The 17,929-nt window shown below is 43.0% G+C and overlaps 1 protein-coding gene across 1 annotated transcript in view; it reads left to right on the plus strand.

Moving 5' to 3' along the window:
* RUFY1 (RUN and FYVE domain containing 1) overlaps positions 1–17,929 on the plus strand; it is a 69,355-nt gene that overhangs the window by 29,081 nt on the left and 22,345 nt on the right. The window contains exons 7-10 of the mRNA XM_003799148.3: positions 4,513–4,582; positions 8,641–8,742; positions 9,792–9,908; positions 11,297–11,464. Coding sequence (XP_003799196.1) covers positions 4,513–4,582; positions 8,641–8,742; positions 9,792–9,908; positions 11,297–11,464 — 457 coding nt within the window. The remainder of the gene's footprint in view (positions 1–4,512; positions 4,583–8,640; positions 8,743–9,791; positions 9,909–11,296; positions 11,465–17,929) is intronic.

Consider the following 17,929-nt stretch of genomic DNA (forward strand, 5'->3'; position numbering starts at 1 on the left):
TTGAGAGAATCATGTGGTCTTTGTTTTTTTAAATTTGTTTATGAGATGAATTATATTTATAGATTTACATATATTGAACCAGCCTTGAGACCCTGGGATAAAACCCACTTGGTCATGGTGTAGAATTTGTTTGATGTGTTGCTAGATAATGTTTGTTAGGATCTTGTTGAATATTTTTGCATCAATATTCATTAGTGATATTGGTCTATAATTTTCTTTTCTTCTTGGGTCTTTTCCTGATTTGGGGATCAAGGTGATGTGTGCTTCATAGAATGTGTTGGGTAGTGTTCCTTCTTTTTCTATATTTTGGAAAAGGTTAAGTAATATACTCAAGAGGTACTAATTCCTCTTTAAAGATTTGGTAGAATTCTGATGTGAAGCCGTCTAGTCCTGGGCTTTTTCTTTCTAGGTAGATTTTGTATAGTTGATGCTATTTCAGAACTTGATATAGGCCTGTTTAACATTTTCACTTGATTCTGGCTAAGTCCTAGAAGGTGGGATGCTTCCAAGTATTGCCCAGTTTACTTTAGATTTTCATTTTCTGAGAATGAAGTTTCTTGTAATATTCATTAAGGATTTTTTGACTTTCTGAGGAATCTGTTGTTATTTTGTCTTTACTATTTCTGGTTGATGAAATTAGAGATTTTACTGGTTTTTTTTTCTTGGTTAGGTGAGCCAAAGGTTTATCTATTTTATTGACCTTTTCAAAAAATTAACTTTTTGATTTATTGATCTGTTGTATAATCCTTTTATTTTCAATTTCATTTAATTCTGCTTTAATTTTGGTTATTTCTTTTCTTTTGCTGAGATTGGGATTGGAATGTTCTTCCTTTTCCAGTTGCTTGAGATGTCCCATTAAGTTTTTAACTTCTGGCTCAGTGCCTGTGGCTAAAGTGGCTAAGGCACCAGCCACATATACCTAAGGTGGCAGGTTTGAATCCAGCCCAGGCCTGCCAAACAACAATGACGGCTACAACCAAAAAATAGCCAGGCATTGTGGTGGGCACCTGTGGTCCCAGCTAATTGGAAGCCTGAGGCAGGAGACTCGCTTGAACCCAGGAGTTGGAGGTTGCTGTGAGCTGTGATGCCGAGGTACTCTACCCAGGGGGACAGCTTGAGGCTCTGTCTTAAAAAAAAAAAAAAGTTTTTAACTTCCTCTCTTTCCATTCTCTTGAGGAAGGCTTGCAGTGCTATAAATTTCCCCCTTAGGACTGCCTTTGTGGTATCCCAGAGGTTCTGATAATTCATGTTTTCATTATCATTTTGTTCCAAAAATTTGGTAATTTCCTTCTTAATCTCATCTATGACCAGCTATTATTCAGCATAAAGTTATTTAGTTTACATGTTTTTGTATGAGTATGCAGATTCCTGTTGTTACTGAGTTCAACTTTTATTCCATGATGGTCTAAGAAGACGCAAGGAATAATTTCTATTCTTTTAAAATTGCTGAGGGCAGACTTGTGACCTGAGATGTGATCAATTTTGGAGCATGTTCTGTGGACTGATGAGAAGAATGTGTATTCAGTTTTGAAATGTTCTGTACATGTCTGTTAAATAAAAATGTTGAATAGTTAAGTTTAAGTCTAAAATTCTTTGCTTAGCTTCTTATTGGAGGATCTATCCAACACTGCCAAAGGAGTGTTAAAATCTCTGACTGTTATGAAGCTGGAGGAAATCAAGTTGCTCATGTCTGTTAGAGTCTCTCTTATAAATTGAGGCACATTCTGGTTGGGTGCATAAATGTTAATAATTGAAATCTCATCATGTTGAGTGTCACTCTTAACAAATATGAAGTGACCATCCTTATCTTTCCTTACTTTTGTTGGTTTAAAGCCTATTGTATCTGCAAATAAAATTGCAACACCTGCTTTTCTCTGATTTCCATGATGACCATCCCTTTACCCTGAGTCTATATTTATCTTTTAAGATAAGATGAGATTCTTTTATGCAGCAGATATCTGACCTGAGTTTTTGTATTCAATCAGCCAATCTTTGCCTCTTTAGAGGACAATTTAAGCCATTCACAGAAATTGAGAATATTGATAAGCCTGGTAGAATTTTGAGTATTGAGTTTTTCTTTCTTTCTTTCTTTTTTTTTTTTTAGAGATAGAGTCTCACTTTGTTGTCCTCAAGTACAGTGCCGTGGCATCACAATTCACAGCAACCTCTAGCTCTTGGGATTTAGGCAATTCTCTTGCCTCAGCCTCCCGAGTAGCTGGGACTACAGGCACCACCAGAACGCCCAGCTATTTTTTTGTTGCAGTTTGGCCAGGGCCAGGTTTGAACTCGCCACCTTCAGTATATGGGGCCAACGCCCCACTCACTGAGCCATAGGCACCACCCAGGTATTGAGTTTTTCGAAAGTCTAGTGGACGTTTTTAATCCCTTCACCGCTGTGTGAATTTGATCAAAAGTTTCTGAGTGACTTTACTTTTATGGTGGAGGATTATGCTGGTCATTACAGAGGATAGGTCTGGGAATATCCTGGAGAGCTGGTTTAGTTATGACAAATTTCTTCAACATGTAAATGTCATTAAAGTATTTAATTTCTCCATCATAAATGAAACTCAGTTTAGCTGGATACAGGATCCTGGGTTGAAAGTTATTTTGTTTTAGGAGATTAAAAGTCAATGACCACCCTCTTCTAGCTTAAAAGGTTTTGGCAGAGAGATCTGCAGTCATTCTAATATTCTTCCCCTTGTAGGTTATGGTTTTCTTACATCTGGCTGCTTTCAGAATTTTCTCCTTCATATTAACTTTAGTGAAGTTAATTATGATGTGTCTAGGGGATGTCTTATTCGGGTTGAATCATGCTGGGGTTCTGAAACTGTCTGCTATCTAAATTTCAGAATCTCTTGGCATGTCTGGCAAGTTCTCTTTCATAATCTCATGAAGAAGAGCCTCTGTGCTTTGCAAAGCAACTTTGTTGCCTTCAGGGATTCCTATAAGGCAAATATTAGTTTTCTTCAAATTATCCCAGAGCTCTCTAAGAGAATGGTCTGTTTTTGCTCTCCATTTCTCTTCCTCTTTGAGAGTTTGGGAGCATTCAAAAGCTTTGTCTTTAATGTCAGAAATCCTTTCTTCTGCTTGCTCCATTCTGTTATTGGTGGATTCTACTGTATATTTCTCAGATCTTTGAGGGCTGCAAATTCTTGTCTCAGTATGTCAAAATCTTTGGTGATTTTGTCTTTGAATTCACTGAATTCTTGAGACAACTTTTGAAATGCTCCTTGAATTTCTAATTCCAACTTTACCTCCATTCTATCAATCTAATTTGGAATCCAAATTCTGAATTTGATTTCTGACATCTCAGCCATTTATGAATAGGATCTTCAGTTGTGTCCACCATATGGTCCCTGGAAGAGTTGTTCTACTCTGGTTATTCATGTTACCAGAGTTTTTCCGCTGATTCCACCCCATGATTATTTTACACCGTTTGGCTAGATGAGCAGATAAGGTGAAGTTGGGTTGGGGGGTCTCCTGGAATAGTGATTAACCAGTCCTTTGCCCAAGAGCTGGGACTAGTGTCTGTACCTTTTCCCCTAGAGTTTTGCAAAGGGCACGTACAGTGCCATGGCCTGAGACACCGGGGACTTACTTGGTGTGGTGGGGCTAAGTGGCTCTGTCTTGTTTTCAGCTAGTCTCTGTCCTACCCTAGTGAATTAGTTCCTCCCTGGGGGACAGGCTTCTAGACCTTGGGGTGAGAGCCGCTCCCTCAGGTTGGGAGTTCAGAACTACAGGTAGAGAATATGTACAGTTTTATACAGTTTTATGCCTGGCAGGAGAGTGCCATGGCACCCTAGTAGGGGAAGGAGGTCTGGTTTTTAGAGGGTCTCTCCTGTGGGATAAAATGGGCGGATGTTTGAACTCTGCTCACTTGTTTGTACAAAGTATACTGTGAGCTGTTCTCTTGGGGGAGGGGACTCCTGTCTGCTTGGCGATGGATTTTGTACCTATTGTTTATATCCTTGGGGTCGCAGCTCACCTCATCAGGGTTGATGTGCATTCTTCAACCTTCTGTCTTTTTTTTTTTTTTTTTTTTTTGAGACAGAGCCTCAAGCTGTCCCCCTGGGTAGAGTGCTGTAGCATTACAGCTCACAGCAACCTCCAACTCCTGGGCTCAAGCGAGTCTCTTGCCTCCGCCTCCCAAGTAGCTGGGACCACAGGCGCCCGCCACAACGCCCGGCAATTTTTTGGTTGCAGCTGTCATTGTTGTTTGGCAGGTCCGGGCTGGGGATTCGAACCCGCCACCTTAGGTGTATGTGGCTGGCGCCTTAGCCGGTTGAGCTACAGGTGCCGAGCCTCAACCTTCTGTCTTATCTCAGCTCCAAACCGTCAGCTTACTTGCTAAACTTATGTCCTTTAACTCTCCTTCTGGACGGAAGCTTCTGTGGAAGGCTGGCTCCAGTCAGCCATCTTGCCTCCCTGTCCCTCCCCCATTATTGTATAGAGGTTGGGAGAATAGTCAGCTTATGTAAGTTCATGTTTGCTCAATATTTTTAATTTCTACAGCTGCACAGTTGGGGATCTTCAGACCAAGATAGATGGCTTGGAAAAGACTAATTCAAAGCTTCAAGAAGAGGTCTGTAACTTATTGAAACTCTTAAACAAAATGACCCAAGGTTAAGAAAAATGGTATAGTTGGTGTAACCAGAGCTTCTTGCTGGTAGGAAAGAGGAGGAATTGCTACCCTCTGGCACTGCATGTGGGATAGGAGAAAGTCTGTGGTCCTGCCTTGTCTGGGGCTCCCAGGGAGACTCTGTAGCTGGTCATAAGCCAGTTCTGAGTGACTTAGGTTTTACCACCTCAAAGTAATCCTATAGAAAAATAATTCCTCATTGGAAAAGCTCAACTTATGTTGTGAAAGTGCAGTTTCTTCCTCTTTTTCTGCCTTTCCTGTGATGTCATCTGCCTCTCTGCTGCCCCAGACAGCACAGACTTTGTTACAAAGTGTAAGCACCCTAGCCCACCCCTTCTGTTTCGGCCTCTCAGGAGCATGGAACCAGTCTCTCCACAGTGTGGTCTTTCTCTGCTTTCTCACTAGGAAGAGAGAGAAGGAAAGGACAGGAAGAAGGAGGGCTGAGGCCGAGGAAGAGAGCTTGCTGCCAGCTGCCCGGCAGTCTCCCTGGTGGATACATCTTTGTCTTCTATTAGCAGAAGGGGGGTTGCACAGCCTTTCTGAGGCTTTCCACAGGTAGCGGTCCCTGGCTGCTCAGGCCTCCCCACCTAGGCTTGTTGGGAAGAAAGAGGGCTTTGAGAGGGGGCTCAAGAATAAACCTCCACACTGTGAAGGTTCCAGCCAAAAGGAGATTATCAGAGCCTCTCCTCTGTAATGAAGGAACCTCATTTAAGGCTCCTTTTAAACTGACTGCTCTCTTCTAAGGGGCCAGCCCTGAAACACTGTCAGGAGAGGAGCTCAGATTTGTTTGACTTAGAGGGAAATGCAAAGACAGTATTCATAGGTGGGAGCATCATGGGAGAAACATGACTAAACTTAGAATTGGAGAATTTGCATTCTGCTCAGTAGGTAGACCCGTGAGCCTAAGTTTAGGTAGGTACATTGGTCTTTCAACCTCCCTTTCTCTTCTCTGAGTTAGGCAATAATATATACTTTACAATATTGCTATAAAGCTTAAGTAAGATTAATATCATAAATATGCCTAATACAAAACTGGGCATATGAGGGCACTTGGGAATTGTTTGATTTTAGAAGAAGCAGACTCACTCTTTGTTCTCTTAACCAGGTGGCATGCTTTGAATGAAGGTCTAATTTAGCTTTTGAAACCAAAAAACTGGGTTATATTTTATTTAAAGAAAACTGATAGAAAGTATTCTTTTTTTTTTTTGAGATTAAGCCTCAAGCTATCCCCCTGGGTAGAGTGCCATGGTATCACAGCTCACAGCAACCTCTAACTCCTGGGCTCAAGCATCTCCTACCTCAGCCTCCCAAGTAGCTGGGACCATAGGCGCCTGCCACGCCTGGCTATTTTTTGGTTGCAGCCGTCGTTGTTTTGGCAGGCCCGGGGCTGGATTCGAACCTGCTACCTTAGGTGTATGTGGCTGGCGCCTTAGCCACTTGAGCCACAGGCGCCAAGCCAGAAAGTATTCTTTAGAGAAAGGTTTTCCTCTCTTTAGGTGCGCTTGCTGAATCTTCAGAGGTAGGGTGAGATGGCTCAGTGCCCAGAGCTTAGTAGTTAGGGCACCAGCCACATACACCAGGGCTAGTGGGTTCGAGCCCAGCCCAGACCTGCTAAACAACAATGACAACTACAACAAAAAAACAGCCAGGCTTTGTGGTGGGTACCTGTAGTCTCAGCTACTTGGGAAGCTGAGGCAAGAGAATCCCTTAAGCTCAAGAGTTTGAGATTGCTGTGAGCTGTGACACCACTGTACCCTACTAGGTGACATAGTGACACTCTGTCTCAACAAAAAAGAAAAAAAAAAAAGAAGTAAGGTGGGAATTAGCTTACAGATTGTGCCCTGTTTCTTCCCTTTTAGCAATAAACACCCTCTTGACAGTTGTAAAGTTTCCTACTGGGGCACAGCAGTTTTATTTAGAAGTCCCAGGCCTATGTCTGAGTAGAAATTGTGAGGGGCTTTTGATGCTGTTGACAAAGAAGAGACAAGGACTTAGTTCAGTGCTTCAGGGTCTTCCATGCCTGAATGATGCTGAGAGCACAGCCAAGGACCAAAGAGAAAGGTCTTGCTGCTTTCTCCTCCAGCCTCATACCACTCTCTGCTGTCTGGGTTTGGAGGCTAGCATGAGGAGGGGGTTGGTTGGTGTATTTTACTCATCCGCCTTGCCTCTCAGGACAGCCTCTCCTTAGGGCTGAAAACATTGTACTTTGACTGCTTTTCCCTAAACTTTCCCACAGTAACTCATTCCAGAAGAGGAGGAAGAATTCTTCCAGGACATACCTTTAATGATTAGTTTTTAATTTCTCCCCCCAAAATCTTTATTTCTCTCCCTAGTGATAAAATATAATCTTGTTCATCAGCTAGAAAAACAAGAAAAGATTGAAGATTATTAAAAGAAAATGCCAACCAGACATGCTGGCTCACGCCTTATGATCCTAGCACTCTAGAAGGTTGAGGCAGAAGGATCACTTGAGCTCAGGAGTTCTAGACCAGCCTGAACAAGAGCAAGACCCCACCTCTACTAAAAATAAAAAAAACTAGAAGAGCACTGTGGCGGGTGCCTGAAGTCCCCAGCTACTCCAGAGGTTGAGGCAAGAGGATCACTGGAGCCCAAGAGTTCCACATTGCTGTGAGCTATGAGGCCATGGCACTCTATCTGGAGTAAAAGTAAGACTGAGTCTCAAAAACAAAAACAAGGCTCAGTGCCTGTAGCACAGTGGTTACGGCGCCAGCCACATACACCAAGGGTGTCTCCCAGCTACTCGGGAGGCTGAGGCAAAAGAACTGCTTAAGCCCAAGAGTTTGAGGTTGCTATTAGCTATGATGCTACAGCACTCTACCCAGGGTGACAGCTTGAGACTCTGTCTCAAAAAACAAACAAAATGTCTGTGACCTGGGTGTGGTGGTGCACCTGTAGGTCCAGCTACTGGGGAAGCTGAGGCAGGGAGGATCTCTTGAGGTCCAGAGTTAGAGGCCAGCCTAGACAACATAGCAAGATCCTGTCTCTATGAAAAATTAAAAATTTAGGTTAATATGGTGGTCCACACCTACAGTTCCAGCTACACAGGAGGCTGAAATAGAAAGATCACTGAGCCAGGAATTCAAGGATATAGAGAGCTACAGTCACACCACTGCACTCTAGCCTAGTGACAAACTAAGACCCTTTCTCTAAAACATATAAAAATTTCTTTAGTTATAAAAAATATTAAAGGTCTATAATCCCTTTGCTAAGTCACAGATATTTTTGTCTATTGTCCCCATCTTTTCTTAACGATTTTTAACTTGTGTTCTTTTTTTTTTAATTTGGTTAGAAGTGAGAGCATACTATATAACCATTTTTTAAAAAGGATTTTTAACTTGTGTTCTTTTTTTTTAATTCAGTTAGAGGTGAGAGCATACTGTATAACCAGTTTTTTTCCTATTGGTATTATATCTTAAATGTTCTCAAATTATGAAAAAGTTTTGCAAACTTCTTAATAACTACATACTGTTTCCCCGAAAATAAGACCTACCCCCAAAATAAGGCCTAGCAGGATTTCTATGCATTTGTTAAATATGCCATGCATTTCGGTGTGGAGAGGAAGACATCCCCTGAAAATAAGCCCTAATGTGTCTTCTTAAGAAAAAATAAATATAAGACAGTGTCTTATTTCGGGGGAAACACAGTATTTTTTTTTTTAATGCTTCTACTATGATTTATTTAATCATTTCTCTCTAATAGTAGACATTCAGGCTGTTTCTTTTTGTCCATATGAAGTAGTATACTATCATTTTTGTAAAGGGGGGCAGAGATGACTTGGGGGCAAGGTAGGGCAGAGATTCCCTGCATATATTTTTATGTCATTGGAATTTGGAACCATGTTCTATCTATTAAAAACAAGAAAATAATAAACCTGTGAAAATACGTTGTAAATTATGAAGATGCCAAATAAGTGCTAGCTTTTGATTAGAACAGTAAGAGTAATTATGATGTTAAGAAATATAAAAATCTTTCTTAATCAGCTTTCAGCTGCAACAGACCGGATTTGTTCTCTTCAAGAAGAACAGCAACAATTAAGAGAACAAAATGAATTAATTCGAGAAAAAAGTGAAAAGAGCGTAGAGGTAAGAAATTGATGTTATAGTTGGGCCACAGTTTTACACTCATATACCCATCATCGGTCTCAAGCTCATAGCTGAATGCTCCAATCCTCGGAATATGCAAATATGCCTGTTTGATGTCAAAAAGTACCTGTTGCCGCTTTCATGCCTCTGAGCTTTTGCATGACACAGTTCCTGTTCATTCTTCTCTTCGTGAGCTAAGTCCTCTGTAATGCCATCCCTGGGGCCTATGGGTGGTCTTAGGCCATCCCCCATATTTCCATAGCCCTCTCTATGTCCCTCCATTGTAGAATCCATTTATTGTTTTGTAGAATTGCTGGCTTACAGCTGTGTCTCACCCAATGGTAGAGACTTGAATGTAGAGATCATATCTGATTCACCTCTAAATCTACTCAGTGCTATAATAACATGCTCATAAATACTAAATGGATTGAATGAGGGCCTTTCCTGCAAAGAACTATTGTCTGTTGTAGAAAAAAATTAAATATAAATTGCTTTATGAGCCTAACTTTTTCAAAAATCTGTTAGCATGGCTGGGCATGTTTGCTCACATCTATAATCCTATTGCTCTGGGAGGCCAAGGCAGGAGAAGTCCAAGACCAGCCTGAGCAAGAGCAAGGCCCCACAGTCTCTACTAAAAATAGAAAAAAATTAGCTGGGTATTGTGGTGGGTACCTGTAGTCCCAGCTACTTGGGAGGTTGAGGTATGAAGATCACCTGAGCCTAGAAGTTTGAGGTTGCAGTGAGCTGTTACGACACCACTGCACTCTAGCTCGGGCAACAGGGTGTAAGACTCTATCTCAAAAAAGAAGAAAAACTATTACCTCGCATTCGTCCTTTATCTTCAAGTTCTGATAGCTTTAAAATTTTAATGTTTTTTCTATCATGCTTAAAAAATAGAGATTAAGGAACACTTTATTCTATGGCCAAAAAAAGAAGAAAAAGAAATATTATCCTACATTTTTAAAAATTATGGTGCATTTTAAAATACTTTGTAATTAGCTTGCTTTCCATAAGCCAAGCATTCCTTTTGGTGTTCTTGTCTGATATAGATAACAAAACAAGATACCAAAGTGGAGTTGGAGACTTACAAGCAAACCCGGCAAGGCCTGGATGAAATGTATAGTGATGTGTGGAAGCAGCTAAAAGAGGAGAAGAAGGTCCGACTGGTGAGTATGTGATACTGGGTGTTTGGAAGGAGCTTCCCCAGTGGGCCTCTGAGTTAATTCTATTAGCACTTCTCACATACTTGCTCATGGAAGGTCCAAAGTTGTCTTTTTTTTTTTTTTTTTTTAATTGAAGACTTTGTTCATAAGTCATTTCTGCATTACCACTTGTATTTTTCCCCCATTGTAAATCTTTTTCAGGGATTGCTTTGAGACCAGTTATACCCTCCAGCCTATTTTTTTTTTCTTTTTAGAGTCTGAGTCTCACTTTGTCGCCCTCGGTAGAGTGCTGTGGCGTCACAGCTCACAGCAACCCCCAGCTCTTAGGCTTAGGCGATTCTCTTGCCTCAGCCTCCCAAGTAGCTGGGACTACAGGCGCCTGCCACACCTGGCTATTTTTTGTTGCATTTTGACCGGGTCAGGTTCAAACCTGCCACCCTCAGTGTATGGGGCTGGTGCCCTACTCACTGAGCCACAGGCACCGCCCCCCCCCCCAGCTTATTTTTTTCCACTCAGTCTGTGTACCGGTGACCAAAGTTCTCTACTAAACACCTTTCTTGCACCTTCTTTATTTCTTTGTTTCTTGTATGGATGCAGGGAAACGTGTGTGTGTATGTGTCCTGAGTTATGTAGGACAGAACTATTTAAAAATGGTTTCACCATTGGCTAGGCACAGTGGCTCACACTTGTAATCCCAGCACTCTGGGAGGCCGAGGCAGGTGGATTGCTTGAGCTCATGAGTTCAAAACCAGCCTGAGTAAAATAGAAAAACTGAGGCAAGAGGATCACTTGAGCCCAAGAGTTGGAGGTTGCTGTGAGCTGTGATGCCATAGCACTCTACCCAGAGTGACAAAATGAGACTGTCTCAAAAAAATAAAAATGGTTTCACCTTTGTTGCCATAAATTACCAAACCATTCCAGAAATTCTAGCATTGCCCTATCAGATCCCTTTCAGCACTTAAATACTAGACAGACATTCTTTCAGACTGTGCATTCTGATGTGTGGGTCTGTAGATCATGGTTGCTAGAAATCTAGGTTCATCTTGCCACTGACCAACTTACTGTTGACTTGACGTGGAACCAGCTTTAACTATACAGTGAAAAAAAAAGTCCTCTAGTTCTGCTCCAGACAGAATCTTCTCAATTTCCCAAATCTGTTTGAACTTTTTAGGATTTTTTTCTTTTTTTTTTTTTTTTTGTAGTTTTTGGCTGGGGCTGGGTTTGAACCCGCCACCTCCAGCATATGGCCCTACTCCTTTGAGCCACAGGTGCTGCCCATAAGCTTTTCAGGATTTTGTATTTTAGGCACTGTTTATATTTAGGCATCAGTTATATATATTTCTTTCTGTGATCTACTTTAATAACATTTTCCTTTTATATATCCTTTTAAGGAACTAGAAAAGGAACTTGAGTTACAAATTGGAATGAAAACAGAAATGGAAATTGCAATGAAGTTACTGGAAAAAGACACCCACGAGAAGCAGGACACTCTAGTTGCCCTCCGCCAGCAGCTAGAAGAAGTCAAAACGATTAATTTACAGATGTTTCACAAAGTCCAGGTGGGATTTGGCTTTGTGTCCTTATCACAGCCTAGTTTCCTTCTGCTTGCCAGTCTTACATCATTCTTCCTGCAGAGTGAGCACCTAGACACGTCAGCAAGCCCCTCCTGTATGTCACACTTGGTCTTAGGCCCTACTACATTATTGCATTTGTTTTATTTGATCTTCACAGCAATCAGTCCCTGAGAAATGGGGGAGAAATGCAAATGACAAGACAGAACCAAGTGGCAAAATAACATGCCCCTGGGTGGCACAGCTAATAAGTAGAGACGCAAGCCATGTTTTTTTGGGTTTTTTTGTTTTGTTTTTGGGACAGAGTCTCAAGCTGTCACTCTGGTTAGAGTGGTATGACATCATAGCTCATAGCAACCTCAAACTGGGAAAGGGGCTAGTTACCATAGCCGTGCTTAGCTTCAAGGGCCTGGGAATATCATGTTTTTCTGGGCTACAAACCAAATGAGGAGGAGAGGCAATGTTGGTAGACAGGTAATGGTCTCTGTTCCAGTCAGCCCCAAGCTGCCAGGATGTCACACCCAGACCCTACATCCTTCCTAAAGTTGGCAGTACTGGCTGACATGCAGCCCTCTCCTCCCCACATGTGTCCATGAACTGGAATACTAGCCATGTCTCACATTAGCCCATCACACTAGCATCAGATGGTAGAGCAGAAATAAGACACACACAGTAGAAGTGACCCTTCAGAAAAGGGAAATACAGCCTCACTGAACAGAGTTCTTACAGTTACCTTATTGTTTTGCTCCTTTGTTCTGTCAGCAACCATCTGTGTATGTGTCTGTCTTTCTCTCTCTATTGTTTTAATGGCTGATCATCTGAAACTATAGATTTACATGTGAGGGAAGCACCCTTAAGCTGATCTTTGCTGCAGGGACATTTTATAGGGCCTTCAATACTCAGTTCTCAGGGCAGCACCTGTGGCTCAGTGAGTAGGGCGCTGGCCCCATATACTGAGGGTGATGGCTTCAAACCCAGCCCCGGCCAGACTGCAACAAAAAAAACAGCTGGGCATTGTGGTGGGCACCTATAGTCCCAGATACTCAGGAGGCTGAGGCAAGAAAATCACTTAAGCCCAGGAGTTGGAGGTTGCTGTGAGCTGTGTGATGCCACGGCACTCTACCAAGGGTGATAGAATGAGACTCTGTCTCTACCAAAAAAAAAAAAAAACTCAGTTCTCAGTCTTTTTTTTTTCTTTTTGAGACCAAGTCTCACTCCATATAGCCCCGAGGTAGAGTGCTGTGGTGTCATAGCTCACAGCAACCTCTAACTCCTGGGCTCAAGTGATCCTCCTGCCTCAGCCTCCAGAGTAGCTGGGACTATAGGAGCCTGCCACAATACCTGGCTAATTTTTCTATTTTTAGTAGAGATGGGGTCTCACTCTTGCTCAGGCTGGTCTTGAACTCCTGCCTTGGCCTCCCAGAGTGTTAGGATTACAGGTGTGAGCCACTGCAACTGGCCTACTCAGTTCATAGTCTTATCTCATATATTTTAGGATTCAGAAGAAGTTGGCTTTTGTAGTCCTGTGAGGTCCCCAGCTGTGAACTCTCCTAATTCCTGCTCATCTCTGTGCAAAGCAGCCAACTTCTGCCATGCTCATCCCTCCCTCACAGTGCCCATGTGGGTCAGGTCCTAGTGCCTGCAGCCCCCCCACCCCCCGAGTGCTGGCACAGCTGCAGGTACTCTTTTCCAAGAGTACTAAATGCTCTACCATAACTAACAAGAGTCACCAGCCTCTCAGTTTGTTGAGTCTGCCTCCAAGGTACCACCCTCCCCGTGACTCTCTGGTGCTGCTAGGATGGATTATATTGTCTTGTTTTCATTCCAAAGCCCCTTTCCCCCTTGGGCTTTAGGTACTGCTATTAGGTCAGTCACATTCCTCATTTTGAGGCACACTGTCCTAAAAGCACTTCTCTTTGTTCATATTGTCTTTTACCCTCCTTCCCTCCTCCTGTCCTCTTTCCCATGGGCCAACTCTCTGAAGCATTTTTATTTTTAAGACAAAGTCTCACTTTGTCATCCTCTGTAGAGTGCTATGTTGTCATAGCTCATAGCAACCTCAAACTCTTGGGCTCAAGAGATTCTTTTGCCTCATCCACCCAAGTAGCTGGGACTACAGGTGCCCGCCACAATGCCTGGCTGTTTTTAGAGGTGGGGTCTCGCTCTTGGTCAGGCTGTCTTGAACCTGTGAGCTCAGGCAATCCACCTGCCTCGGCCTCCCAGAGTGCTAGGATTACAGGTGTCAGCCACTGCACCCGGCCAGTTCTCTAAGGTGTTCATCTTTTTATTTATATTTATCTTTCTAAGATTTGTCACATCGGTCTGAATACATGGATTTTAATTTGCTGTGGGCCTCCCTCTGCCACATTCTGCCCTCTCAGCACCATATCTATGTGTATGGGTAGCTCTTGCTTCCAGGTTCAGCTCAGCATCCTGAGCTGCTCCCATTCCCCAGTAATTGACAGTTTTCTTCCAGTTCCACTCACACAGGTGACCCTTAGGTTGCTCCATTATGACATGTCCTCTTGGGAAGCTGGGAGTATTTCTCCAATATATGTAACCGGGATTGTGAGTGCTGGTCAGACACGCCTGTGGTGTCCTCTGTGTGAGCCCTTCGAGAAGGGCTGTGCCAGTAGACCCCCTCACTGGTGCCGTCACTGGTGATACTTGTGGGAGTGTACGTTTACTTTAGTTGTATCTCTCAATCTAGTGAGTTTGAACATCCCTTTGTATGTTTGTTAGCCATTTATGTTTCTCTTTGTGACTTGCCTGTTAATATTTTTGTCCTCTTTTCTTTTGCATTTCCTGTCTTTTCCTTGATTCGCAGTATTCTGTGGACTGTGTAGTCTATTTTTTTTTTTTTTTGAGACAGAGTCTCACTATCTTGCCTTGGTAGAGTGCTATGGCATCACAGCTCGTAACAACCTCAAACACTTGGGCTTAAAAGATTCTCTTGCCTCAGCCTCCTAAGTAGCTAGGACTATAGGCACCCACCAAAGCACCTGGCTGTTTTTTTAGAGACGGGGTCTCGCTCTTGCTCAGGTTGGTCTTGAACTTGTGAGCTCAGGCAATCCACCCACCTTGGCCTCCCAAGTGCTAGGATTATAGGCATGAGCCACCGTGCCCTGGCTTGTAGTGTGTTTTAATGGGTAAAAGGTTGTATTAGTTTGCTAGAGGTATTGTAACAAAGTGCCACAGACTGGGTAGCTTAACAGAACTGTACTGTCTAACAGTTCTGGAGGCCAGAAGTCTGAGATTAAGGTATCAGCAGATGTGGTTTAACAGCCCTGTTTCTGAAAGGTCACATTGTGAGGTGGTAGGGTCAGGACTTCAGTATATGAATTTGGGCACAACTCAGCACATAGCAGAGGTCACTCTTGCCCTCTTTGCTCCTTTTTTTTCCCCCCCCTTTTCTTTTTTTTTTTTTTGAGACAGAGCCTCCAGCTGTCCCCCTGGGTAGAGTGTCGTGGCATTACAGCTCACAGCAACCTCCAACTCCTGGGCTCAAGCGAGTCTCCTGCCTCCGCCTCCCAAGTAGCTGGGACCACAGGCGCCCGCCACAACGCCCAGCTATTTTTTGGTTGCAGCCGTCATTGTTGTTTGGCGGGTCTGGGCTGGGGATTCGAACCCGCCACCTTAGGTGTACGTGGCTGGCGCCTTAGCCGGTTGAGCTATAGGCGCCTAGCCCCCCCCCCTTTTCTTGACTTACCTTTTCCTTTTCTTGTTGAGAGAGGGTCTCACTGTGTCACCCAGGCTGGAGTTCAGTCATGCCTCACTGCAGCCTTGAACTCCTGAGCACAAGCAATACTCCTGCCTCCACCTTCCAATTAGCTGGGACTATAGGTATATCACCATGCCTAGCTGATTATTTTATTTATTTATATATTTATTTATTTATTTATTTATTTATTTTAGAGAAGAGGTCTCAGTGTGTTGCCCAAGCTGATCTCAAATTTCTGGCTCAAGCCATCCTCCACCTCTGCCCCTTGAGTATCTGCAATTATAGGTGTGAGCCACCACTCCTGGCTACACCTTAATTTTTGATAAAAATTTTAGAATAAGTTCATAAATTTTCTTTTAAAAATCCGACTGGGAGGCTGGAACGGTGGTTTCACACCTATAATCCTAGCACTCTGGGAGGCCAAGGAGGGTGGATTGCCTGAGCTCACAGGTTCGAGACCAGCCTGACCAAGAGGGAGACCTTGTCACTAAAAATAGCTGGCCATTGTGGTGGGTACTGGTAGTGCCAGCTACTTGGGAGGCTGAGGCAAGAGAATTGCTTGAGCCCAAGAGTTTGAGGTTGCTGTGAGTTATGACCCCACAGCTCTCCACCAAAGGTGACAAAATAAGACTCTGTCTCAAAAAAAAAGAAAAATCCAACTAGGCAGGGTGTGGTGGCCAAGGTGAGAGGATCAGGTGAGGTCAGGAGTTCAAGACAAGCCTGAGCAAAAGTGAGACCCTATCTCTGCTAAAAAAACAAATTTAGCCAGTCATCGTGGTGGGCACCTATAGCCCCAGCTACTCAGGAGGCTGAGGCAGGAAGATTAATTAAATCCTAGAGTCTGAGGTTGTTGTGAGCTAAGCCAAGGACATGGCACTCTAGCCCGGGAAACAAAGTGAAACTCTGTGTCTAAGGAAAAAAAAATTCAGATGGGCTCGGTGGATCACACCTATAATCCCAGCACTGTAGGAGGCTGAAGTGGGAGAATTGCTTGAGCTCAGGAGTTCGAGACTCGCCTGAGCAAGAGTGAGACCCCAACTCGTGAAAAAATGGAAAAACCTAGCCGGGCTCTGCTGAAAGCGCCTATAATCCCAGTAGCTTCCAGAGGTTGAGGCAGCCACAGCCCAAGTCTGAGGTTGCAGTGAGCTATGATGCCACTGCACTCTGCTCAGGGGCATAGGGTGGGACTCTGTTTCAACAACAAAAAAAAAATAATTAAGCAAAGAAAAGGAAATAAAAGTTTAAAAAGTAAAAAATCTATTAAATTTCTTAAATGAGGATTACATCGAATTTACAGAATGATTTAGGAGGAAAACTGACCTCTCTGTTCTATGAAATCTTCCCATATAAGTGAATGGGATCACTCCATTTATTCTGATACTCCTTTTTTTTGTCCTTTTTACCCTGTAAGAGTCTTGCATTTACCCTAAGTGAGTTTCTAGAATCTTTATAGCTCTTTTTAGTATAGCTAGTGCTTTATTTTTGCTTCATTCTCTCATTGGGTCTTGCCAGTTTAATGCAGTGCCATTTAATCTTTCAGTTAATCTTTTCAGTTTCAGTTTCAGTTAATCTTTTTTTTTTTTTTTGGTAAGAGTCACATTCTGTCACCCTGGGTCGAGTGCTGTGGCTTCATAGCTCACAGCTACCCCCAACTCTTGGGCTCAAGTGACCCTCTTGCTTCAGCCTCCCAAGTAGCTGGGACTATAGGTGCCCCACCACAGCACCCAGCTAATTTTTCTATTTTTAATAGAGACAGAGTCTCATTCTTGCTCAGTCTGGTCTCAAATTCCTGAGCTCAAGCAATCCTCCCGCCTTACCCTTCCAGAGTACTAGGATTATGGGCATGAGCCACCACACCTGCCTGTCAATTAATCTTGTATTTGACAGCTTTGCTTAGTGCCTCATTCTAATAGCTTGCCTGTTGATCCTGTTGGTTTTGAATGTGTTCAGTCATATCATTGACAAAGTTTAATCTCTTTGTTCCTAATTTTTATAATTGTTCATGTCTTATAGCATTGACAAAGTACTCAAAGATTACATTAAACAGGCTTGGCACCCATAGCTTAGTAGTTAAGGGCTCCAGCCACATACACCAGGGTCTGAACCCGGCCTTGGGCCTGCTAAACAAATAACGATGACAACTGCAACAAAAAAATAGCTGGGCATTGTGTCGGCACTCATAGTCCCAGCTACTTGGAGACAAGAGAATTGCTTAAGCCCAAGAGTTTGAGGCTGCTGTGAGCTTTGATGCCACGGCACTCTACTGAGGGCGACATAGTGACACTCTGTCTCAAAAAAGAAAAAAAAAAGATTACATTAAACAGTAGAAATAGTGAGAAAATGTATAATTCCAATCTTAAAAGGAGTGCATCTAAAATGTTTCCCCATGGAAGTATAATGCTTGATAGATGTTCCCTCTTTAATCTTTACAAGGTTAAGGAAGTTCACTTCAATTTTTACATTTGCTCAAGGTTTATCATTTTGGCACCTCTGAAACTGAGATATATCTTATAGTCAGTACATGGCATACTGCTGTCACTCATGTTTTCCTCTCTTAGTGGTGCATGAAATTGCTGGGTGTCTGACTCTCAAGGGCATCCTGAGTCTCTCAAGGTTAAAAGCCTGGGCTTAGGGCGGCACCTATGGCTCATTGGATAGGGCGCCAGCCCCATGTACTGAGGATGGCAGGTTTGAACCTGGTCCCTGACAAACTGCAAGAAAAAATAGCCAGG

The sequence above is a fragment of the Otolemur garnettii genome, unplaced genomic scaffold, assembly GCF_000181295.1.
Source record: "Otolemur garnettii isolate 467f Iridium unplaced genomic scaffold, OtoGar3 scaffold00146, whole genome shotgun sequence".
In the NCBI taxonomy this organism is placed as follows: domain Eukaryota; kingdom Metazoa; phylum Chordata; class Mammalia; order Primates; family Galagidae; genus Otolemur; species Otolemur garnettii.